Below are 24,818 nucleotides of genomic sequence, written 5' to 3' on the forward strand. Positions count from 1 at the left end.
AATTAAGAGTTGAAGCCAAAAAGAAATCTTTGGGGGAGAGAGAAAACCTTTCTCTGGATTATATACGAGCTTACAGGCCACAGAATCACATTTACTGGCCTTATAGCCAGTAAACATGACAGTCTTAACAATAATGTTAAATTATGAAAGCTGAGGTTTTGTAAAGCCTGTGTGGGTCCTTTGGAATTTTTATTAACTTGGAAAAAGTTACTCAGTAATATGCCTTGCTCTTAGATCAACAATCAGCAACTGAGGATCATTTATGCAATTTCACAGTCCATTAGTTAGTGAGGTGTTAAGCTTGTTCACAGATATGATCTTGCGTCTTCTTTTCCTTTCTTCCTTTTCTTTTTTTTTAGTTCTCCCTCCTGTTGTGGGGCTTGAACTCTAGGCTTGGGTGTTGCCCCTGAGCTCTTCAGCTCAAGGCTACTGCCCTATCCCATGAGCCACAGTGCTACTTCTGGTTTTCTGGTGATTAAATGGAGATCAGAGTCTCACTGACTTTTTAGTTCCCAGGCTTGTTTTCAACCATGATCCTCAGATCTCAGCCTCCTTAGTAGCCAAGATTATAGGTGTGAGCCATGAGCCACCTCATTCGGCTTTTTTTTTTTTTTTTGCCAGTCCTTGGCAGTCAGGGCCTGAGCACTGTCCTTGAACTTTCTCAAGGCTAGAGCTCTACCACTTGAGCCTCAGCACCACTTCCAGCTTTATTCTATGTATGTGGTACCGAGCAATCGAACCTGGGTCTTTGTGCATGCTAGGCAAGCACTCTATCACTAGGCCAAACTCCCGGCCCCCTTTTCTTCTGTTTTTAAAAAAGTACATTCAAGGAATTTATTTTTACGCATCATAGTAAACCCACAGTAATGGTGCTTAATAGAGACAAGGTTCTACATCTGAGTGTTTGAAATCAGTTATACATTTCTTTTTTGATGTCTTTCATGTACTTCAGGGTACTGACTAACATTCAACTGTGCTGTTGGTTTTGTAGGGTTTTATAAGCAGTGAGTAATATACTGAGTCAAACTCATTTCTAGAAATTGAGATCTTCAATTCATTTTCAGATTTTCTCCAGTTTATTCAACAGTTATGGCATGACCTAGGCAGTTGCAGAAATCAGTAGGACATACAGTTCATACCTGTGGTTGTAGAGATGAGTTGGGATGTATGACTTGAAGTCATGTTTCCTAACACTGGTTTGTTATTTGCTCCAGTTGTTACAATACCATGTTTTGTTTTGTTTTGTTTGTTGTCCTCAGTCTCAAATTCTGGGCCTGGGTGCTTTTCCTGAGCTCCTTTATGCTCAAGCCTAGTGCTCTACCACTGCAGCTACAGCTCTACATCTGGCTTTTTCTGTGATTACTTAGAGATAAGAGTGTGTCAGGCTTTCCTGCGCAGGGCCAGCTTTGAACCCTGCTCTTCAGGTCTTGGCCTCCTGCAGAGGTAGGATACCGGGAGTGATCCATCAATGCTTTGCTGATCTGTGTTTTGTTGCTTTTTTTGAGTGATAATTTTTATGTCTTACCAAACATGATTCAAAAGACAATGAAATTCTACTACCAGTAGAATTGAATCGGATCCAAGCATGACTTATAACTATATCATGTTCATGTATTTGCCTGTCATTTTCTCTACCTATAACTTGCACAGTGACACAATAATCTAAAAGCAGATAGTGTGTAAAATATCAGTTCTTCAGACTTGTACAGCAAAGTATGGCTTTGTGTACATATTCACTTCAATTTAAAATGTGCTGTTTTATATTCAAATATCTCTGTTGACTAGAGTATCAGTTTCCTGATAAGTAACATTCTATTAATTTTACTTATGGTATCTTGGACATAGACTTGAAATTCAGTATATGTCAGTAGCTATTGCTACATAAAGTCCTTTGTAAAAATAGTCAATAGCTGGCAGGTGGCTCATGCTTGTAATCCTAGCTACTTAGGAAGCTGAGATCTGAGGATCCAGGTTCAAAGCCCGGCACAAAAGTAGGTCACAAAAGTACTTTTTTTTTTTTTGGTGGGTCATGAGATGGGCTCAGGGACAGTGCTCAGGCTGACTTAAAGCCCCATCACATGACCCACCAAAAAAAAAAGTCATTTATATATCCTATCTTCATCCAGTGTATTTATTCAAGCAAATGACAAAAGCAATCAGTGGTTAAACCTTGCCGTTTGTTTGATTTTTACAACATTCTATGTTTGGGAGAGATCTCTGAGGTCTTTTACCCTTCATCCCCGGACTTAAACTTCTTCATTCTTTAATTTCTATGGAAATTCTCTATCTTCCATTAATTTGACGTCTTTTCCAAATTTATAAATTTCTCATCAATTGAATTATCCTTGCGTTTCCTCTTCCGTTAGTTAGTAGTTAGTGTATTTGCGTTCAGTAAGATTTAAGTTGAAACTCAGGACTATGGCTGTGGTACCATTGGTGAAGAGTCAAAAATCATTCCACTTTGAACTTGAACACACTGGCTCTCATAGGGAAGGAGATACCAAGAGAAGTAGCAATGTCTGTTATTTAAAAAAAAAAAAAAAGTATTGATTCAGACCCACTCCAGCTCTTGTGCTTCTAAAAAGACACATCTCATTTTTCAAAATCTCTTTTTTCTGTTGGTATATATGTTGGTTCCCATACTTTTATTAGTCTTACCATTCTCTTATTGCAGAGTATCTACTGTATGCAAAGACAACAGATTCTTAACTTGCCTTCAGACTAATTTTAAGAATATTAAAATTTTGGCCAGAGCTGGGCGAGGTGGCTCACACCTGTAATCCTAGCTACTCAAGAGGCTGAGATCTGAGGATCATGGTTCAAAGCCACCTAAGGCACTAAAGAACCTGAGACTCCAATGAATCACTAGAAAATGAGAAGTAGGGCTGTGGCTCAAGGGGTAGGGTAGGGTGGTAGCCTTGAGCTGAAGAGCTCAGGGACAGCACCCAGGCGAGTTCAAACCCCATGACACATCCCCCCCCAAAAAAAAAATTGACTAGGAGTTTGGCCTAGTGATAAGAGTGTTTACCTAGCATGCACAAAGACCCTGGTTCAGTTTCCTCAGTATCATATAGATAGAAAAGCAGGAAGTGGTGCTATGGTTCAAGTAGTAGAACACTAGCCTTGAGGAAAGCCCAAGGACAGTGCTCAGGCCCTGAGTTCAGTTCCCAGTACTGGCCCAAAAAAAAAAAAATTAAAACTTTTTGAAAACAAAATAATAAATCTACCTATGAAAATAATAGGGAATTTTACTTTTTGATTTTCTATGAAGCCTCAATTTTTATTTTTCTTATTTGGGGGAACATTTTTGGCCCCCAAAAAACTGTTTTGATGAGAATGCTCTATTCATAAGAAGTTTTTAATTATTTTCTTCTAAGAACAACTAATATGATTTTACTTGTGCAGTTGATATGAATCAAAACCAATAGATTTGTTCACGTGGTTTCTAGTTAGATTCAACATTGTAGCCTCAGTGCCTCTCTGAGAGTAAGGGAAAAAGGGAGAGGAAGCAGCAGGGGGGGGATTTTTAAAAATAGATCTTTGTTTTACAGATACAGCTGAGATTTATTAACCCACTAAAAAACTTAAGACGTCTTGGAATCAAAATGATAACTGATATCTTTTTGGATTGGGAATCCTATCCATTCAAAACAGAAGAAATTGATGCTGTGTTTCATGGTGCAGTTTGGCCCCAGGTAAACTTTGATTTCTGTGTTCTACCTGGACACCCTTCCCTTCTTTTTTTTTTTTTTTTTTTTTTTCCCTTTTCTTTCTCTCTCTCTCTTTTTTTTTTTCCTTTCCTTTCCTTGCTTGTCCTGGGCAACGACCCTGAGCTGCCTTTGCTCAAGGCTAGCATTCTACCACTTGAGCCATAGTGCCACTTCCGACATTTTCTATTATGTGATACTGAGAAATTGAACCCAGGGCTTCATGTGTGCAAGTGAAGCACTTTACCACTAAGCCACATTCCCAGCTACTCTTCACTTCTTATCACTCATTCACTAGCCTGTTCTACCACTTAGTCCTGGATGCTCAGTCTTTCCTTTTTTACATTAGCCTTTGTGTGTGTGTGCCAGACCTGGGGCTTGAGCTCAGAGCATGAGCTCTGTCCTTGGGCTTTTTTCTCAAGGCTAGCACTCTGCCACTTGAGCCACAGCACCACTTCCAGCTTTTCTATGTATATGGTATAGTGGAATCAAACCGGGTCTTTGTGCATGGTAGGCAAGCACTGTACCACTAGGCCAAACTCCCGGCCACATTAGCTTTTCTTTATGTCTGCAAGTTTCTAGAACTCGTTTGATTTACTCTAGCGCTACAAATAAATATCAAGAATTGCTTTCTTAATTATCTTGTCATATATACTCCAGGATGATTTGAATGTACTTGTGTTTCTTGACAAATGTGGCACAACATTTTTTTTTTCTTTTTTGTCAGTTATGGGGCTTGAACTCTAGGCCTGGGCACTGTCCTTGAGCTCTTCAGCCCAAGGCTGTGGCTGGCTTTGAACCTCAATCCTCAGATCTCAGCCTCCTGAGTAGCTTGGGTTACAGGCATGAGCCACCCTGTCCAGCCTGACATAACTTTTCATGGCACCTCATAGTAACAACATATAGGGAAAGATGTGGAATATTTTGTTCTGCATTTACTTATTCAATTTCTGTAGTTATAAGCAGTTGACGGTGACTGGTTTAGTTATAGCTAAGAAGGCTATAGGATAGACTTGATTTTTGGAAAGATTTCTAGCTACATGCATTTCTAGTCTTCTGAACATTTGAAAGCTAAAACATCTGCTTTCTTTCAAGAGTCTAGAATCTCCCTTTCCTATCTTGGCCATTTTCTGTGGTGATATTATTTTGTACCTCAACCTGTCCTTTATGGGCAAGTGCTTTGGTTCCTTTGTCCTCTGTTATGATGCTTATTCTACTTGACGATTGTCATTATCTTTTCCTGTAATTCTGTATATATTTTTTATCTCATATTCTGTTTTCATTTTGTCTACTAGATCTGCAGGCTTGGATCTGAGAGTCAGTATTCACCTACTCCTCTGCTGAAATTAATTAGTGTCTGGAGCCGAAATTCGAGGTATATCCTCTATTCCTAACTCTAAATGGTACAATATTTTAATCTAACTAAAACTAGACTAAGAAACTAATTTAATTTATGATCATTACATATAATGAGTTACTTTTGGTACACTTTAAGAGGATGAGACTAGAAGCACATCTTGATAACAAAGTATGTATGACTTTATGAAAAATACATGATAAGTAATATGTATAATTTGATCTTGAAAAATATTTTAAGTGTATGGACATTCATATGTCAATAAAAAAATAGAATACATGAGAAATTTTTTCTTTAAAGACATCAATTATACAGATTTATGGAATCTGTCTTTGCTACTTAATGCTGTTCAACTCAGGGTTGATTAGATTAATTCAAGAAACAAGAACTCAGCATGTGCAAGTGGCAGGCGTGATGGCAGGCGTGATGGCAGACGTGGTGGCTCGGTGGCTCAGTGGCTGGCTCATGCCTGTAATCCTAGCTACTCAGGAAGCTGAGATGGGGCTTGGCTCAAGGGTGGGGTGGTACCCTTGAGCTAAAGAGCTCAGGGACAGCGTCCAGGCCCAGTTCAAAACCCATGACCCACAAAACAACAACAACAAAAAAAAAAAAACCCACAAACAAACAAACAAAAAAACAGAAAAAAACCCACAAGAACTGACTTACCTGCTAGAGTGATAATATAATTTATTATCCAAGCTGAAGGTAAAAGGAAATGCTTTAAACAGTTAAGCTTGAACAAATAAGTGAGGCCTGTCCCTGGTTACTATTACCTGTACTGGTTCTAATTACTATGACTCCTTTGTCACTCAAACTGTGTCCTCAGAGCCTTCTACTACCATATGGCTCTGTTCTACAATCAAATGGCTCTACCATCACATACTGATATCACTGGACCCTCCTCTTAACAATGATCTAACTCCTTGAAGAAAGAAACCATTTCTCATTTATCACTATGCAATCCCCTAGAGAGTAATTCCTCTTAATCCCCATTGTATGTTGAGTGAGTAGTTGAAATACTTAATTTGCTGTTTGTGAGATAAAAATAGGAAGATTTGCCTTATTAATAGTAGAAATGGAAATATGTGAGGTATTTTACTTGGAACATTTTTGTTCTTGTTTTTTGCTTTTTTGTTTTTGTTTGTTTATTTGGGTTTTTTTGGTCAGTTGTGGGGCATATACCACCATACATCACCATAGCTGGCTTAATTAGTATTGTCAATGTTTATACTCACATATGTTTGTTCCACTCAGTCTGAAAATTCTTATGAAACACATTTCTACACATAAACATACTAAGGAACAAAGGTGATTTTTACAATCTTTTTTTTTAGGTATTTCCCTTTTCTGGCTAAACAAAAACCTGAGCATCCAGAATATGATATCCTGACCAATGTGTTTGCGATTCTCTCAGCAAAGAACCTCTCTGATGCCACAGCCAAAATAGTGATGGACCTAGTTGATGACCTTCTTAACCTTCCAGATTTTGAGCCCACAGAAACAGTGTTGAGCCTGCAGGTCACTGGATGCATATACACCGACATCGCAGAAGACACAGGTGGTGTGTATCCTGTACAGAGCAAATGGTTCCTTTTTGGTTTTTGCCAGTCCTAGACTCTGAGCTCAGGTCCTGAGCACTGTCCTTGGACTTTCTCAAGGCTAGAGCTCTACCACTTGAGCCTCAGCACCACTTCTGGCTTTTTTCTATGTATGTGGTACCGAGGAATTGAACCTGAGTCTTCATGCATGCTAGGCAAGCACTCTTATCACTAGGCCAAACTCCTGGCTCCAAAAGCAAATGGTCCTTAGGCCTCAGGAGCAGCACTTCTTTCCCTGCCCAGAAAAATTCAGTAGAATTTGACTTGCTTAAGAAAGCTCTTAATAATTTAAACCTAGTTTCTTTTATCTGGCGGTTAATGCTCACTAATATAAACTAAGTTTTATTTTAATATGGAGGAATGCAGATTATTTTCTGTGCAGGAAGTCTCAACTATCTTCCAGGAAATTATCAAGTGATTTCTCCTATTACACCTCTGGGTTCTTCCTACCATCTTATTTCAGCAAGTGCCTCACTGTTACCAAAATGGTTTAAATAAAACCTTGTTGTGGTCTGGGAGCATGGCCTAGTGGTATAGTGCTTGGCTAGCATGCATGAAGCCCTGGGTTTGATTCCTCAATACCACATACTCAGAAAAAGCCAGAAATTGGCACTGTGACTGAAGTGTTAGAGCGTGAGCTTTGAACCAAAAAAAAAAAAAAGTTTGGGCCAGGAGTTTGGCCTAGTGGTTAAAGTGCTTGCCTAGCATGCATGAAGACCCGGGTTCGATTCCTCGGTACCACATACATAGAAAAAAGCCGGAAGTGGTGCTGAGGCTCAAGTGGTAGAGCTCTGGCCTTGAGAAAGTCCAAGGACAGTGCTCAAGCCCTGAGCTCAAGCCCAGGACTGGCAAAAAAAAAAAAAAAAAAAAAAAGTTTGTCAAAGGACAGTGCCCAGGCTCTGAGTTCAAGCCCCAGGACTGCCCCCCCCCCAAAAAAAAACAAAAAACTAAAACAAAAAAGACAAAAACCAAAAAACCTTATAATTTACTTGGTGAGGTAAATCTCTCTATATAGATATACATCCATTTACCTATGAAATTTTTTGAGTAAGAAATTGTTACTTAATTTTTATAGTTGAAATTTAGATGCTCATTAGTTTAGTAGCTAAGTGCTTTCTTCACCCTCCCACCCCGCCCCACATCCTGGGGCTTGAACTCGGGGCCTGAGCACTATCCTTGGGCTTTCTCAAGGCTAGAGCTCTACCATTTGAGCCACAGCACCACTCCCAGCTTTTCCTGTGTATGTGGTACCGAGGAATCAAGCCCAGGTCTTTGTGCATGCTAGGGAAGCACTCTACCATTAGGCAAAAACGTGGTGCAGTACTTATTTCTATTTGTTTCATCAACAAGATGCTATCTAATGATCCATTAAGGGAATTTATTAAAATTAGAACAATTACTCTATTCCAGAGCCTATCACTATAGGAGGAAGATTAATTCTACCTCATGTGCCTGCAATTCTTCAGTATCTCAGCAAAAGCACAATAAGTACAGAAAAGGTAAAGAAGAAAAAGAACAGGTCCCAAGTCAGTAAGGAACTTGGCATTCTTTCAAAGTAAGTGATATATTGGTAATTAAAGGTGATATTACCATGCATACTTTTAACTTGTAAGGAAATTTATCTTGCTTTTCAGTTGTTTAGCTTTTGGACAAGTTAAAATAAATTTCAGTAGTATGTGTTAATTCAGTCTCTAACACTATCAAATATCAAAGGTGGCTGGGGACTGGGGGAATTGTTCCAAAGCCTGGGAATATAATCGGTGATAGAACATGAACTTAGCCTGTACAAAGCTTTAGATCCAGACACTATCAGCAAAAAAGTAAGAGCTCAGTTCTAAATGTTTTCTCCTTTTAAGCTGATAGTAATTGTTTCTTTGATGGGGTAATCTCCAGAAACCTTTTATGACATCTACATTTATTTTTTTATCTTAAAGACAACAGACTTCAAAGACCTAATTAGACTTGAAAGGTTTGTTTATTTAGCCTGTGTATATTTTAATTAAGGCTTTGAGTTTTGTGAAATCATATCCTTTTATTTTTGCCTGTTAGTTTAATTGGTAATAATAATTGACTTGAAAGGAAAAATTGTTTTCTTTGGGTTTTTTTAAAAGTCAAGAAGATCTTGGAAGGCTTTTTAAGAAATCTGGTTGGCTGTAGAACTAGCAACATATAATTGATTTTTGTTAGGGCAAGGCTACAAAACCCCAGTGAAGATGTGATTCCATCTCAAATTTTTATTTGACATGTACTTGACTTAATTGTTAAAGTTTATTTTTTTTATGTTACTTTCAACTGCATCCAAAGAAAGCTACATTACAATCTTCCAGAAAATTCTTTGCAGTGTTGTATTTATACTGTTGTATTTCAAAGTTAATTCACAGTTGTAAACCATGTTAAGTACTTTCACTAAATTTCATCTCACATAATATAGTAGTGGAAAAGTGATATGTTATATCTTTGCAAAATAAGAAATCACAAATTGCCAGAGTATAGCACTGTCAAAACCATTTATAGTATTATTAGCTATGAGTTTGAGGCTAGAGAGAATAAGAAAGGGCCCTGCACACAAAGCTACCTATGTATCAAAATCTTAAAACTGTGTCATTTTTTTTATAGACACTCATGTTTTTCTAAAAGCAATTTAAAGTCTTAAAAAACACTTTTAACTCGTGCATCTTCTTATTTGTTTCCTCCTGTAGAATCAGCAAGTTTATGAAAGACAAAGAACAAAGTTCTGTGCTCATTACACTTCTCCTCCCATTCCTCCACCGTGGCAATATTGCTCAGGTACAGACTCAAAAGCCGTTTATTTACTTGGTCATTGTAGAGGTACTCTATCACTAGGTTCATTTTCTGGAAAAGTTTTACTGGTGAATTTTCTGATACATTTGTCCCAAAAGAAGTTAAGACTGCATAGAAATTTAAAAAATTTGAGCTAGATGGAAAAAATTGGGACAGAAATAGAATGAGATAAGGCCAGAAAGTGGAGATGTCATCTTCTCCGAGAAGTTCACATGTTAGTCTCTTCATTTTCATTTGTTTAGCTTCCCATTCATTTTAGGATGTTTTTCTCTCTAACTTTAATTAATAGTAAATGAATCCCAAGAAATACATTGTATACTTATAAACATGGATCACAGTTGCAAAACTGAAAATCTGGTTATTATTACCCAGGCATAGCTAAGTCTCCTTGATAGAATTTTCAGTCCTAGGTAAGGTTTTGCACTGTATAAGTCATCAGAGTCTTGCCTTGTGTGTAAGTCATCAGGGGACTATTAAGCAGTTTTTCATACAGGGTGACTCAGTTTTTAGGACCACAAATCTGTGAATAACCAGAGGGGTCTGTTCTTCATTAGCTCTTGTAAGAGGCTGAGATGGAGGATCATGGCTCAAAGCCAGCCTGGGCAGAAAAATCCCTAAACGTCCTAATAATTTTTTTTGGTGCATTCTGTTAGCATTGAAGAAAGAAACTATTAGAAACATTATTGTGGTTTTCATCTTTAAAATCTTAAAACACTTAAAATACTATGAAATAATGCTTCAAATTGTGATGTTCACTTCTTACCTTTAACAATGTTGAGTAGTTTTGTAAAGTACCAAAGTATAATTTCTCATCACTGTTTTTCAGGATACAGAGGTTGATATTCTGGTGACAGTGCAAAACCTGTTACAACGCTGTCAGAACCCTACAAGCTTCCTCAAGCCTCTGGCCAAACTCTTTTCAGTTATTAAGAACAAATTGTCACGACAGTTGCTCTGTACGGTATTCCAGGTATTGAATGTGTATTATTACCTCTTAGCACCTTAAATAACTCTTTTCTTCAAAAGTAATTTTGACACCAAAAGGATCAGAGTAACCTTTGTACTAGTATTTTAGGTGAACTTGAGTGCAGATAGGGAACTGATGGGAAAAGAAAAGATGTATAACTCACTAATATACTGTTCCTTCCTTTCAGAGTCTTTCTGATTTTGAAAGTGAACTAAAATATATTCCAGATATTGTAAAGGTAAGAAATTTTATTTCTCTTTGGCTTAAAATGTTTTAGTACATAAATAATATGTATCTATGACATACAAACCCTCAGCTTAATTTTAATTATGTTCCAAAATCTAAGTGCCGGTGATTGTATATGGAGATTCCCTTCTTGAATACTTGTTTGCTAAACATGCCATTTGAAATATGATGTAAAAGTCATATGTTAATAAATTCTTTAATAAATAAAAAAAATAGTTTGTAGCCAGGTGTGCAGTGGCTCAAGCCTGTAATCCTAGCTACTCAGGAGGCTGAGATCTAAGGTTCACCGTTCAAAGCCAGCACTAAATAACCTGAGATTCTTATCTCCAATTAATCATTAGAAAATGGGAAATGAGGCCGTTGCTCCAGGGGTGGGTGGTAGGCTTGAGCTGAAGAGCTCAAGGACAGTGCCCAGGCCAGGAGTTCAAGCCCCATGACGTACAAAAAAAAAAAAAAATTAGTTTGTAGCTCCGCGTGGTGGTTTACACCTGTGATCCTAGCTACTCAGGAGGCTAAGATCTGAGGATCAAGGTTCAAAGCCAGCCTGGATACTAAAGTCCTTCAGACTCTTATTTCCAGTTAACCACCAGAAAACCGAAAGTGGCACTGTGGCTTTAGGGGTAGGATGAGAGCCTTGAGCTGAAGAACTTAGGACAATGCCCTGGCCCCATGACCAGTAATAACAAGAACAAAATCAGTTTGTTGTTCTCTGTATCTGTACTTCAATTATGTGATTTCAATGTCATTTCTTATAGCTTAATGCCTTTGACCAAAGACACCTTGATGATATCAACTTTGATGTTCGCTTCTCAGCATTCCAAACAATTACCTCTTATATAAAAGAAATGCAAGCCGTGGATTTCAACTACTTAATTCCAGTTATGCATAATTGTTTCTATAATATGGAGGTAAGTTTTAATGGCAAGAATTTGTTTGATTACTTTGACAATACAGCTATCTACCTAATTTAATTAATTAAAAATTTTAAAAATTTGCAAGGGGGTAACATTATCAAGATAAAGCTTCTTTTACATTAAAATTGTTTTGTCTAGTGAAGAGCTTATTTTTATACTCGTTTTCTGAAATAGCAGTCTTTCAAATAGTAAGTGTGGCACATACCTGTCATTCTAGTTACTATGAGGTAGAAGCCGGGGAGTCCGAGTTTGAGGCCAGACAGAAAAGAAATTAATACCATAAGTTTGAAGGATACAGAGGATGGTAGCTTATGCTTCAAACTGATGAAATTTTCTCAATGTAATTAAAAGCAATAATGACAAAAATAGGCCTGTAATTATTGTTCACCAAGTAGTGGCATCAGTCATCACTTGGTATTATGAATTATACAATAGATGGGTGCTGGTGGCTCACTCCTGTAATCCTAGCTACTCAGGAGGCTGAGATCTGAGAACTACAGTTCAAAGCCAGCCCAGGCAGGAAAGTCTGTGAGACTCTTAGATCCACTAAACTACCAAAAAAGCTGGAAGTATAGCTGTGGCTCAAGTGATTGAGCACTGACTTCAGGCACCAGGACTGGGACATGTGTAATATGCACACACACGCGCAGACACACACACACACACACACACACACACACACACACACACACACACACACAATTATGTACTATATGGAAATAACAAAGCTGGCACCAGTGACATATATCTGTAATTGTATAGCTACTTAGGAGTCTGAGATCTGAGGTTTGTGGTTCAAAAGCCAACCTGGGCAGGAAAATCCAGGAGACTCTTATCTTCAGTAAACAACTGGGAAACAGGAAATGCTACTGTAACTCTGTAACGCTGTGACTCAAAGAAGGCTAATTTTGGGCAAAAGAGCTCAGGGACAGAGCCCAGGGCATGAATTCAAGCCCTATGACCAGCAACAACTACAACGGAACCCCCATTTACAACTCCTCTTCATATGTTACATTCAATTTCAAAACAAGGACTTGTAAGCCACTGCCTGGTTAACAGGATAGGAGTATATTCTCTGTGCTCGCTGTCTGTCCCTCAGACTGAGAACCAAAATACTCCCACCAGCTCTGTCATTTCTACTGTGACCTGTGCTGAAAACTGACTTTTTGAACCTCTCATTTCTTCTTGCTTTGTGGAGCAAAGCCAAATTCAAAAGAATGCTTCAAAGTACTTTGTGAAATTAAACAATAATTCTCCATAAGTATATTTCAAAATCACTTTATAAGGTATGCAGTATTCATGGGCTCTTTTTAATAGGAATTTTTACACCAAACACTGAAAAAATTTTACTTTCTTGGGAAGTATTCCGTATTTTATATAGTTATTATACAGAATATCTTGGTTCTGTTTATTATTTTCAGCTGGGAGATATGTCTTTAAGTGATAATGCCAGCATGTGCTTGATGAGTATCATCAAAAAGCTAGCTGCCTTGAATGTCACAGAGAAAGAATACAGAGAAATCATTCATCGATCCCTCCTGGAGAAACTGAGGAAAGGGTTGAAAAGCCAAACAGAGGTAATACAACTTTTTGTCTTTTGTGGTTTGGTTTGCATTTCTCCATTCTACTTCTCTGCAGACCAACAAGACTTATTATATTGAACTGAAATATTTGATTGTAGCCTTACCACTATAATATGACCTATTCAGGAGACTGAGATCTGAGGATCTTGAAGCCAGCCATACAGGAAGGTCTGTAAAACACTTCCAGTTAACCACCAAAAATCTGAAAGTAGAGCTGTGGCTCGTGTGCTAGCCTTGAGCAGAGAAGCTTAGGAACACTCACTGTGCTTTGATTTCAAGTCCCAGTAAAATATAAATAAATGAATAAATAAATAAGGTAATTAAAATACTGTTTTATGTAGTTTCCAAAGTGACCTTGACAATAGAAAAGAGAGTATCCACTTTGATTTTATGTAGCTTTTAATTATTGTTTATAATGAAAATGTTTATTTATAGATATTTGTTTATAATGAAAACATTAATGGTTTTTGTTGTTCCATATATTATTTAGAGAATCTTTTTTTTTTTTTTTTTTTTGGTCAGTCATGGGACTTGAACTCTGAAGCCTGAGCACTATCCCCAAGCTCCACCCCTTGCACCACAATGTCACTTCAGATTTTCTGGTGGTTAATTGGAGATATGAGTCTCAGGAACTTTCATGCCAGGGCTGGCTTTGAACCTTGATCCTCAGATCTCAGCCTCCTGAGTAGCTAAGATTATAGGCATAAGCTACCACACCCAGGGAAATCAATTATTTTTGAAGACTTTTTTTTCCCCTCAAATTTTGCAGAGTATTCAACAGGATTATACCATGATACTTTCCTGCTTAATTCAAACTTTTCCAAAGCAACTGGAGTTTAAAGATTTGGTACAACTCACTCACTGTCACGATCCAGAAATGGACTTCTTTGAGAACATGAAACACATTCAGGTAAGACAATTCTGCTTTTTTTCACTTTCACAATAAGCATTTCAAATAGTTATGCCTCATTTATAAGTATGTACTTTCTCTTAAAAGGTTTAATCTCATTCGTTGATGCCTCTAATTATTTCCTCTAGTCTGCTGCTTCTTTTGGTTACATCACAGACCACAAATAAGAATCATGTCACTTTTCTCTATTTTTCTAAGAAGCGTGAATGGTTTGGGATTGGTCATTAAACAAGTGCCATGAATTGTGTTTCTGGAAATAAATGAAATCAGAGTTGTGTACCCCTGTAACATTTGGGCCAGAGTTCTACCCCCTTACTCTTCTCATGGGTGAAGAACACGTTGGGGAACTGGCTGTGAGTAAGACCATTTGAGAACTAATATGAATTTTAATATTTTACATATAGATCCACAGAAGAGCAAGAGCCTTGAAGAAACTGGCAAAACAGCTCCTTGAAGGTCAAGTTGTGCTTTCTTCCAAATCTCTTCAGAATTATATCATGCCTTATGCCATGACTCCAATTTTTAATGAGAAAATGCTCAAGGTGAGGCATTAGATCTGGAAAACAGTAAGGTTCTATTCAAAATATAGATTGAATTGGCATCAATATTGATATCATCATCATAATTAAAACATTAGGTTAGTTCTAGAGCCATTTGAACCACCATTGGTAAATGTTCTGTTAATAGTGGCTGTTTCAGCAGGGAGTTTGGCCTAGTGGAAGAGTACTCACCTAGCATGCATGAAGACCTGAGTTTGATTCCTCTGTACTACATATGTAGAAAAAGCCGGAAGTGGTTCTGTGACTCAAGTGGTAGAGTTCTAGCCTTGAGAAAGCCCAAGGACAGTGCTCAGACCCTGAGTTCAAGCTCGGGTGGGGGAAAAATAGTGGCTATTTTTTATGTTCTCATTATTATTTTAACATACAGGTAACAACCACAAAATATTCCTCTTCCTAAAATTCATGTTACTAAATGATAACACTTTGATTATTATTCGGGAACTTAATTATGATCAGCTCCATTTATCAGCAGGGTCATTCTTCTCCTTTATGGCTCATAAGAAATAGATAAAAATAATAGTTCTCACATGGTACTAGGTATTTCTTTTTCTTTTTTGGCCAGTCATGGTGTTTGAACTCAGGACCTGAACACTGTCCTTGGGCTTTTTCCTCAAGGCTAGTGCTCTACCAGTTGAGCCACAGCACCACTTCCGACTTTTCTAAGTACGTGGTACCAAGGAATCAAACCCGGGTCTTCGTGCATACTAGTCAAGGACTCTACCACTAGGCCAAACTCGGCCAATAGTAGGCATTTCTTAAACACCAATTCTCTTGGTTTATTTTACAGCATGAAAACATAATGATTGCTGCCACAGAGATTATTGGAGCTATTTGCAGACATCTGTCTTGGCCAGCATATGTATATTATTTGAAACATTTCATCCATGTCCTACAGGCAGGACAGATCAATCAAAAATTGGGTGTCAGGTATGGTCAACTGTTTGTTTTTAAAATGTAACCATATGATGATTTCCTCAGTTGAACAGTTAGCTTAGAGTACTTTTACATTGTATGTGTACATTTATGAAAAATATTGTTCAAAATGCTGCTAAAAATACTGTTATGCTATGGACATGGTATTGGAAATATTAACACAACTACATAAACATAAAAATTTATGACTATAGACATAATGTTTTATTACATAGATTAATATGTATCTATGACATACAAACCCTCAACCTAATTTTAATTATGTTCTAAAGTCTAAGTACCAGTGATTGTATATAGAGATTCCCTTCTTGAATACTTGTTTGTTAAAGACATCATTTGAAATATGATGTAAAAATCAATGTTAATAACTTTTTTAATTAAAAATGTTTTTAAAAAATACTGCTAAAAGTAATTTTTATGTGTATATCTGATTTACTCCCCTTTTAATAATTAAGTGATATTGATAATCACATGAACGTGTCTCTGCATTGTTTTTTTTTTAACAGTTTGCTAGTAATAGTATTAGAAGCATTCCATTTTGACCACAAAACTCTTGAAGAGCAAATGGGAAAAATTCAAAATGAAGAAGGTGAGTTTTTCAGATTTTTTTTTTCCCCAGTCCTGGGGCTAAAACTCAGGTTCAGGCACTGTCCTTGATTTTTCTCAAAGCTAGTGCCCCACCACTTGAACCATAGCACCATTTCCTGCCTTTTCTATCTATATGGTACTTCAGAATATAACCTAGGACTTTGTGCATGCTAGGCAAGAACACTACCACTAGGCCACACTCCCAGCCCTTTTTAGATATTCTTGTTCTGTTTTTTGCTGTTTTTTGTTTTTTGGTCTTTTGCAATTTGAACTCTGGGCCTGGGCGTTTTTCCTGAGCTCTTCAGCTCAAGGCTAGCATTCTACTACTTGAGTCACAGCACGACTTCCCTTTTTCTGATGGTTAATTGGAAATAAGTGTCTCATGGACTTTAGTGTCAGGTCTGGCTTTGAACCATAGTCCTCAGATCTTAGCCTCCTGAGTAGGTAGGATTACAGGCATGAGCCATTGTGCCCAGCTTAGATATTCTTAAGATTTGCATCTTATTCATTTTCATCTTTTATTCTTCAGTAATCAATCTATAATCAGAAATTTTAAAAAGCAAAACTCAGCTTATTCCTCTTTCTGTTCTTTGTAGTAATGACCAATTGATGAGACTAGTGGAACCTAAAATAAATGGCTTATTCTTTAAAACTCAATTAATTATAGAGAAGACAGATCTAAATTGTAGAACTCTAGCTTATTTTCTTAGAAGTTCATTGCCTTTATGTATGGAAAGAACATTAACTAATGAATGTAAAATGCATAAGGAAATAAAAACTAGAGCAACAATTAATAAAACAAAATATGCAAAATAAAATCAACTAACACAAACTAACAGCAGGTATTTGGAAAGATTAAAAATGAGGAAATGCTCAGTATCATTTATCAGAGAGGACTGGAGATGTGATTTGAGTGGTAGAGCATCTATCACACCAGCACAAGGTCCTAAGTTTAAACTCCAATATTGCAAAAGCAGAAAATATGATAAAAGTTAAGTATTATATTTGTATTTATAAATATAAATACTTGGGTGAGATGTACAAGTTCTTAAAGAATAGATTCTAAATACTGACTTTAAAAGAAAATAGAAGTCAGTCACCAGTGGCTCACGCCTATAATCCTAGCTCCTTAGTAGGCTAAGATCTGAGGATTGCTGTTTGATGCCAGTCTGGGCAAGAAAGTCTGTGAGACTCTTGTTTCCAATTAATTACAGGAAAAAGAGCCAGAAGTAGTGCTGTGGCTCAAGTGGTAGAGCACTAGCCTTGTGCAAAAGGAGCTCAGGGACAATACCCACACCCAGAGTTCAAGCCCCAGGACTGGCTTTAATCAATGGTGGCTTTTATTGTTCAGTAAACATAGATGCAGTTGAAATGGTGGACATACAAGAGCATGAAGCCATGGAATTGGAAGACCTGGATGAGGAAGAGAAGGAAGAAGCATGTAAGCAGGAGTTGAATAACACAGAGGCGCAGGGCGCCCCTGATTCAGCTGGTTCTGATGGGACAGCGGCTAAAGACTCTGCATGTATCTCGAAGCCCGTCTCTTTCCTTCCTCGGAATAAGGAAGAACTGGAGAGAACAATTCAAACTATCCAAGGAACTGTCACTAGGGACATCCTTCCACGGCTGCACAAGTGCCTCGCATCCACGGTAAAAGCTCTGTCGGCTCAGTGCTTGGTGGGGCTCGTTGTACAGATTACTGATTCACTTAAGCTTCTCGATTTCCTTTTATCCCCACTTCATAACTCTCCTCCCTACTCTCCTCACATTCAGGTCATCTGCTGTAGTTAGGCAGTAACACTCTCACAGACACAGAAAAAGCCAGAAGTGATGTTGTGGCTTATGTTTTAGAGTGCTATCCTTGAAGTTCAAGGATAGTGCCCAAGCACTGAGTTCAAGCCCCAGGACTAGGAAAAATGTAAAAGAAAGAAAAGAGCTTCTCTTTCAGATGGAAGCTTACAGTGTTGGTAGATCCCTGCTCCTTTGGTTTCACTCTTCCCTTAATTTTGCTTACAGACAAAAAGAGAAGAAGAGCACAAGCTGGTGAAGTCAAAGGTTGTGAACGACGAGGAAGTGGTTCGGGTTCCTTTGGCATTTGCCATGGTGAAGCTGATGCACTCCTTGCCTCAAGAGGTGATGGAGTCAAATCTGCCAAGGTTTGTCATGTGATAAATACAGCAGAACTCCCAAATTACATCTGTTCTTCCTGACTTACGAATCTCTTCCATGAAAAAAGGATAGTCACAGTTTACTAACTGGGAAACTAAGGTTCTGAATACTTAAGAGACAAAAGGATGTAGTATTTTTTATTTGCTTTTGTTCGTATGGCTAATTATTTTTCACCTCTGCATTTTTTCTTTTTTCTTTCTTTTTTTTTTTTTTTAGTATTTTGTTGAAAGTGTGTGTCCTCCTCAAGAACAGAGCTCAGGAAATCAGAGACATTGCCCGCAGCACTCTCTCCAAAATAATAGAGGACTTAGGTGTGCACTTCCTACAGTATGTTTTGAAAGAATTGCAGACTACTCTTGTCCGTGGATACCAGGTAACCTGCATCATATATTTTATATATTGGGTCAGAGTTTAAATATTTCATCTTGCCAGACGTGGTGGCTCACATCTGTAACCTAGCTACTCAGGAGGCTGAGATCTGAGGATCCAAGTTCAAAGCCAGATGGGCCAGAAAAGAACCTGAAGCTCTTATCTCCAATTAACCCCTAGAAAATGGGGGAGTAAGGTTTGTCTCAAGGGTAGAGCAGTAGCCAGTAGCCTTGAGCTGAAAAAATCAAGGACAACACCCAGACCCAGGGGTAGGGCGGTAGCCTTGAGCTGAAGAGCACAGGGACAGTACCCAGGCCGAGTTCTAGCCCCATGACCCACAATATATACATACAGGTAAATAGATAGAACTTGGCATTTACCCAACCATCCAGAAACAAGGGCATACTAAATCCACTAGCACAACAATGTTCATTGCAGCACTATTCACCATAGCAAAGATATGGAACTTACCTAGATGTCCCTCAGTTGATGAGTGGATCAACAAGTTGTGGTATTTGTACACAATGGAATTCTATGCTGCTGTCAGAAAAAATGACATCGCCCCATTTGTTAGGAAATGGAAAGACTTAGAAAAAAATCATATTAAGTGAAGTAAGCCAGACTCAAAGGAACTTAGGCTCAGTGGTTTCCCTCATTTGTCATAAACAGTAGAAACCTTGGGCTCTACTAGCAGAGATCTGCAATAGAGCAAAATCTTGATACATAAGGACATATAGTATGAAGCTAATTGAAAGGACCTCCAGGATATTGAAACAAAAGTCATATAACGAATGATTGTTGTCTTTAATGTACTATGTTATCTCTCATCTCCTTTGCTGTCCCTTGGGTATCTCATATTGTTATAGTATCTTACTTTGTTATCTGATATATTGAATTTATTTGTATCTGGTTATTTGAAATTTGATAGGGAAGGGGGGAAAACAAGATGAGAGGTGGGGGTGGGGTGAGGGTAATGGGGACCAAGACATGTGAAAGGGTATCAATGTATGTGAATTAATGCACCTTCTATCTGGCAAATATCATGTAACCCTTTTATTAATTACAGTAAAAAAATAAAAATAAAAAAATTAAATTTGAAAAAAAAAAACAGATAGATAGATAGATCTCAAACATGGTACTTTAAGATTGTCTTCATTAAAGATCCACTTTGATGCTAGCAGGTAACAACATTCAGAAGTTTCTAGTCAGCACCGGGCACAAAAGTCCAAGAGACTCTTAGATCCAATTAACCATGAGAAGACCCAAGTGGTAGAGTGAGAGCTGTGAGCTGAAGAGCTCCGGGACAGTCCCGTGGCTTTGAACCTGGGCGCATCTTCCTCTTCTGAAAAACGTTGATAACTCAGCACCTACCCATCCATTGGAAGGGGAGGCTCAAGCGATTCAATACGTGTGAAATGCTAAGTCAGAGTTTTATGATGAAGTTCCCAGTGAGCATTTCCCTGCTAACACTTGGTGTGCCAGCTCTGATTGTACCTGTCACTCCCAAGTTAGCTGTTGTAGACCTTTGTGCCTTTCTTTGTGAATCACTGGTCTGGTTTAGAACCTGAGCATGCCATTGTGTTTCTGGATCTATCTATGAGAAGCAGGCAGAGAATGTGGCCTAGTGGTAGAGTGCTTGTCTACCATGCATGAAGCCCTGGGTTCAATTCCTAGGTACCACATACACAGAAAAAGCCAGAAGTGGAGCTGTGGTTCAAATGGTAGAGCACTCCTACACAATTATTTGGTTAAAGGATTTTTAAATAGTGACATTTGTTAATGCCTCTCCCAGCCATAATAAATGCATAATTCCAAGTGCTTTTTTGGTGATGCTTTTTTGATTGTTTCTTCTTCTGTGGGTTCTTAACTATTTGTATTTTCTTACTATGCATCTTACTTCAGGTCCATGTGCTCACTTTCACTGTTCACCTGTTGCTGCAAGGCCTTACCAGCAAGCTTCAAGTTGGGGATTTGGACCCTTGTTTAGATATAATGATTGAGGTAAGATTTATAACATTAAATCTTAAGTTTTTTTAAGTGGGGAAAGAACACAAAACAAGAAACTATAACCTAGTTGCAGCTGGTTCCTCATGCCTGTAATTCTAGCTACAGGAGGCTGGAATAAAAGCATGGAGACAGATCTGAAGAACACAGTTTAAAGTCAGCTAGGCAGATAAAACTGATACTCTTATCTCCAGTTAGCTAGCAATAAGCCAAAACTTGAGACATGGCTGAAGTGGTAGAGAACCAGTTATGAGTGAAAAAGCCAAATGAAAAATTGAGGTTCTGAGTTCAAGCTCCAGTACAAGCACAAAAGATAACAACAAAAAGCTTAAAAAATGAAAATGAGAGGGCCATGAGTTTGGCCTAGTGGTAGAGTGCTTGCCAAGCATGCATGAAGACCTGAGTTCAGTTCCTCGGTACCACATACATAGAAAAACCAGAAGTGGTGCTGTGGTTCAAGTGGTAGAGCTCTAGCCTTGAGAGAGCCCAAGGACAGTGCTCAGGTCCTGGGTTCAAGCCCTAGGACTGGCAGGAGAAAAAAAAGGAAAAAGAAAATAAGGGCTGAGAATGGCTCAATGGTAAATTGGTTACTTAACATGTGGAAGGTTCTATATCTAACACCAAAAGTACAAAAGAATAAGAAAAGAATGTATTGTTGTATTTCAGATCAGAGAGGTGGCTTAGGTTTGTATGAAAGTGTATTGAACCAAAGTTTTATTAAAAATAACTCCTAAAAGCGGATCATGTGACTACTTGAGAGGTAGATTTAGGAAGAGAGCAAATAACTCCTGAGCCAGGTCTGGTGTTACAGGCCTAATCCAGCACTAGGGAAGCTGAGGTAGGAAGACCTTTATCTTAATTCACTGGCTGCTAATTTGGCCTAGTGGTAGAGTACTTGCCTAGCATGCATGAAGCCCTTCGTTTGATTCAGTACCACACACACAGGAAAACCCCAAAGTGGTGCTGTGGCTCAAGAGGTAGAGCTCTAGCCTTAGAAACAGAAGCCTAGGGACAGTGCCCAGGACCTGAGTTCAAGCCCCAGGAGTGACACCCTTTCTCCCTCTTCCCCCCCCCATAAAAAAAGTAGCAGGTGTGTATCACTGAGGCTTTTTTTTTTTTTTCAGTTGTAAGATTAAAGTTTTTTTATTATCCTAGGCCAGTACTAGCACTGGTAGCTCTCACCTGTAATCCTAGCGACTGAGTAAGCTGAAATCTGTGGATCACAGGTCAGAGCCAGCCCAGGTACAAAAGACCAAGAGACTCATATCTCTAATTAACATCCAGAAAACGGGCTTAAGTGGTAGAGCATTAGCCTTTTTTTCTATTATATACTTGGGGGACAAGTGCTTTGACAACAAATGAAATCTATAGAAATTCCTCCTGTCTCATTTCAGTCCAGTCCAATTTGCCATCCATTCAATTGATCATGCCAGGGCTTTATCAGAGACTGCTTATATTGCCTTGATGAGTGTACAAAATTCTCATTTGTCTTTTCTTCCAAAGATCTTTAATCATGAACTGTTTGGTGCTCTTGCGGAAGAGAAAGAAGTGAAGCAGATTCTCTCCAAAGTTATGGAAGCACGAAGAAGCAAGAGTTACGACTCTTATGAAATCCTGGGAAAGTTTGTAGGAAAAGATCAGGTTACAAAACTTATTCTTCCATTAAAAGAGGTAAGGATTGGACTGCAGTACAGTAGGTCCCAGCAACATTATTATTGACTTTCTGAAAGGAGCCTTATAGAGCAAATGATATTCTTGATCTCCAACTATTTTCCTTGATGCTGAGGAACCAGTACCAAATGGGCACTAGGTGGCAGCAATGAGGCAGGTGCCTCTATCTTCTAGTTGTAGTCATTGATGTCAAAGGACACAGATGTGAAAGGAAAGGCAATCAGAACTGGATGGAGTGTACGTGAATTTTATAGCCTGAACAAGTCAGCAACTAAAAGCAACCCTTAGAATCAGACTACTACTTCCAGACTTCCAACAGAAAAGAATTGGCATGAATTGCCTAAGCATCTGCTTCTACCTTGTACAAATATCCAATGAGGTCACTGGTACTTCTCTTTACAGAGAAGAGAGTTCAGGCTCAGGAGAGTGGAAAGGATTATAGCACAAAAGAAAGGTCATAGTGGATGCTGATAGCAGTTGAGATCTGAAGATTGTGGTTCAAAGCCAGCCTGATCAGGAAAGTTCATGAAACCTTTGTGTCCAGTTAACCACTAAAAAACCAGAGTGGTGTTTATTTTTGCCCCTTGGAGAGCAAGGAATCTAATCTACCTGCTTTTCTGTTGTTTTCTGTGGCTGCTGCAGAGATGATATTCAGTCATGTTATTAATTCATTTCATTACTGCTTGAGATGTTTTGGTATTATATGTTTTGGTATTGTAGAATGACTGTGGTTTTATCTGATCCTCATCTAAGAATGTTGGATATTTTGAAAATGAAAAAAAAATTTCACAAAAGATAGTGGTTATGGAGGGCTGAGAATTTTGCTAAGGTTGGTTCCTGGATTCCCATTAAGTTCACCAGAGTTGGCCAGTAACTAATTTCAAGCCTTGAAGTTTGATCATTGCAGCTCTTTATTCATATGGTGTCTGTGGAATTGTGACTGAACATTTTGTTGGGGTGTGTGTGTGTGTGTGTGTGTGAGTCACTCCTTCAGTGCATTGGGCAGCTGACACCTTAGAAGGTACACATTCTCATCTGCAGCCTTGCCAGTAGGGAAGCAGGGAGGCTGTCTGGAGTGGAGGTTAATCAGAGGCAACACACTGCTTCTAGTATTTATCTGTGGGGCCTAGATTATGAGTGAACTTTTACTTTGTGTTTGATACCCATTTAAAGTATTGTTAATTCGAAAAAATAATACTATTAAGCAAGTGTATAAAAGAAAATATCCTCACAACAAATAATGTAGTTCTGGGCCATGAGCAGAGGCTAATGGTAGAGTTCTTGCCTAGGATGCAGGAAGCCCTGGGTTCGATTCCTTGGTACCACATATACAGGAAAAAGCTAGAAGTGGTGCTGTGGCTCAAGTGGCAGATGCAGGAAGCCCTGGGTTCGATTCCTCGGTACCACATATACAGGAAAAAGCTAGAAGTGGTGCTGTGGCTCAAGTGGCAGAGCGTTAGCCTTGAGCAAAAAGGGTCCAAGGACAGTGCCCAGACTCTGAGTTCAAGCCCTAGGACTGCCCCCAAAAAATGCAGCTCTGTATTTCTTATGTTTGCCCAATTTAGATCTTACAAAGTACCACAAGTTTAAAGCTGGCCCGGAAAGTTCATGAAACGTTACGTCGAATTATAGCAGGATTAATTGTAAACCCGGAAATGATGGCAGAATCCATTTTGTTGCTCAGTTATGGTTTGGTCAGTGAAAATCTACCTCTGTTAACAGAAAAAGAAAAGTAAGTATCTGGGAAAGAAAACAAACTTTTAAGTGCTTCTTTCTGACAAACCACTTGGGTTTCTCATTATTCATAAGTGGATTAATTTCATAATTAATTGCTTTAGTGAAAATAAAATTTAAGCCAGGTATGGCAGTATATACCTGCAATCCCGGCCCAGACCTTGGGAGACTGAGCCAGAAGGATTATGCATTCAGGGATAAACTAGGATTCCTAGCATGATCTTTTCTCAGAAAAAAAATCATAGCAGCTAGGCTCTGGTGGCTCATGCCTGTAATCCAAGATATTCAGGAGGCTAATATCTGAGAATCGAGATTCAGAGCCAGCCTGGCACAAAAGTTCATGAGACTATAATCTCCAATTAACCACTCAAAAACTAAAGTGAAGCTAATAGTAAAAAGTAAAAGTATAGCATTTGTACTGTAAGGTGATGCAACTTACAGTGTTGCTGGCAGCTTTGCAACAGAGCAACTTTAACATTGTTGTCCACTGAATGGGGAACCTGTGACAACAGCCAGCTACTCTGATAAGTTTTAAATATTGAATCATTTTAAATACATGATGATGTTCTAATGAAAGAGATTTGAAAATACATTATAAAATCTCCAAGAGATTTTTTTTAAAAAACTAAGATTTTTACTCTAGATTAAAAATGAGATTAAAGACATTTGAAAATGCCATATAAATAGTTTCAGATTTGCTTCTGTG

At 38.3% G+C, this 24,818-nt stretch overlaps 1 protein-coding gene across 2 annotated transcripts in view; it reads left to right on the forward strand.

The window, feature by feature from the left end:
- Utp20 (UTP20 small subunit processome component) overlaps positions 1-24,818 on the forward strand; it is a 91,753-nt gene that overhangs the window by 49,079 nt on the left and 17,856 nt on the right. For both annotated transcript variants that reach the window (XM_090328495.1, XM_090328496.1), the window contains exons 28-46: positions 3,552-3,695; positions 5,003-5,082; positions 6,399-6,625; positions 8,073-8,217; positions 9,362-9,449; positions 10,291-10,434; positions 10,619-10,669; positions 11,433-11,585; positions 13,013-13,168; positions 13,944-14,084; positions 14,489-14,626; positions 15,432-15,571; positions 16,084-16,166; positions 17,517-17,815; positions 18,182-18,321; positions 18,551-18,707; positions 20,606-20,704; positions 22,211-22,378; positions 23,944-24,110. In XM_090328495.1, coding sequence (XP_090184621.1) covers positions 3,552-3,695; positions 5,003-5,082; positions 6,399-6,625; positions 8,073-8,217; positions 9,362-9,449; positions 10,291-10,434; positions 10,619-10,669; positions 11,433-11,585; positions 13,013-13,168; positions 13,944-14,084; positions 14,489-14,626; positions 15,432-15,571; positions 16,084-16,166; positions 17,517-17,815; positions 18,182-18,321; positions 18,551-18,707; positions 20,606-20,704; positions 22,211-22,378; positions 23,944-24,110 — 2,720 coding nt within the window. The remainder of the gene's footprint in view (positions 1-3,551; positions 3,696-5,002; positions 5,083-6,398; positions 6,626-8,072; positions 8,218-9,361; positions 9,450-10,290; positions 10,435-10,618; positions 10,670-11,432; positions 11,586-13,012; positions 13,169-13,943; positions 14,085-14,488; positions 14,627-15,431; positions 15,572-16,083; positions 16,167-17,516; positions 17,816-18,181; positions 18,322-18,550; positions 18,708-20,605; positions 20,705-22,210; positions 22,379-23,943; positions 24,111-24,818) is intronic.

Source organism: Megascapheus bottae, chromosome 2 (genome assembly GCF_031878675.1).
Source record: "Megascapheus bottae isolate mThoBot1 chromosome 2, mThoBot2.hap1, whole genome shotgun sequence".
Lineage (NCBI taxonomy): Eukaryota > Metazoa > Chordata > Mammalia > Rodentia > Geomyidae > Megascapheus > Megascapheus bottae.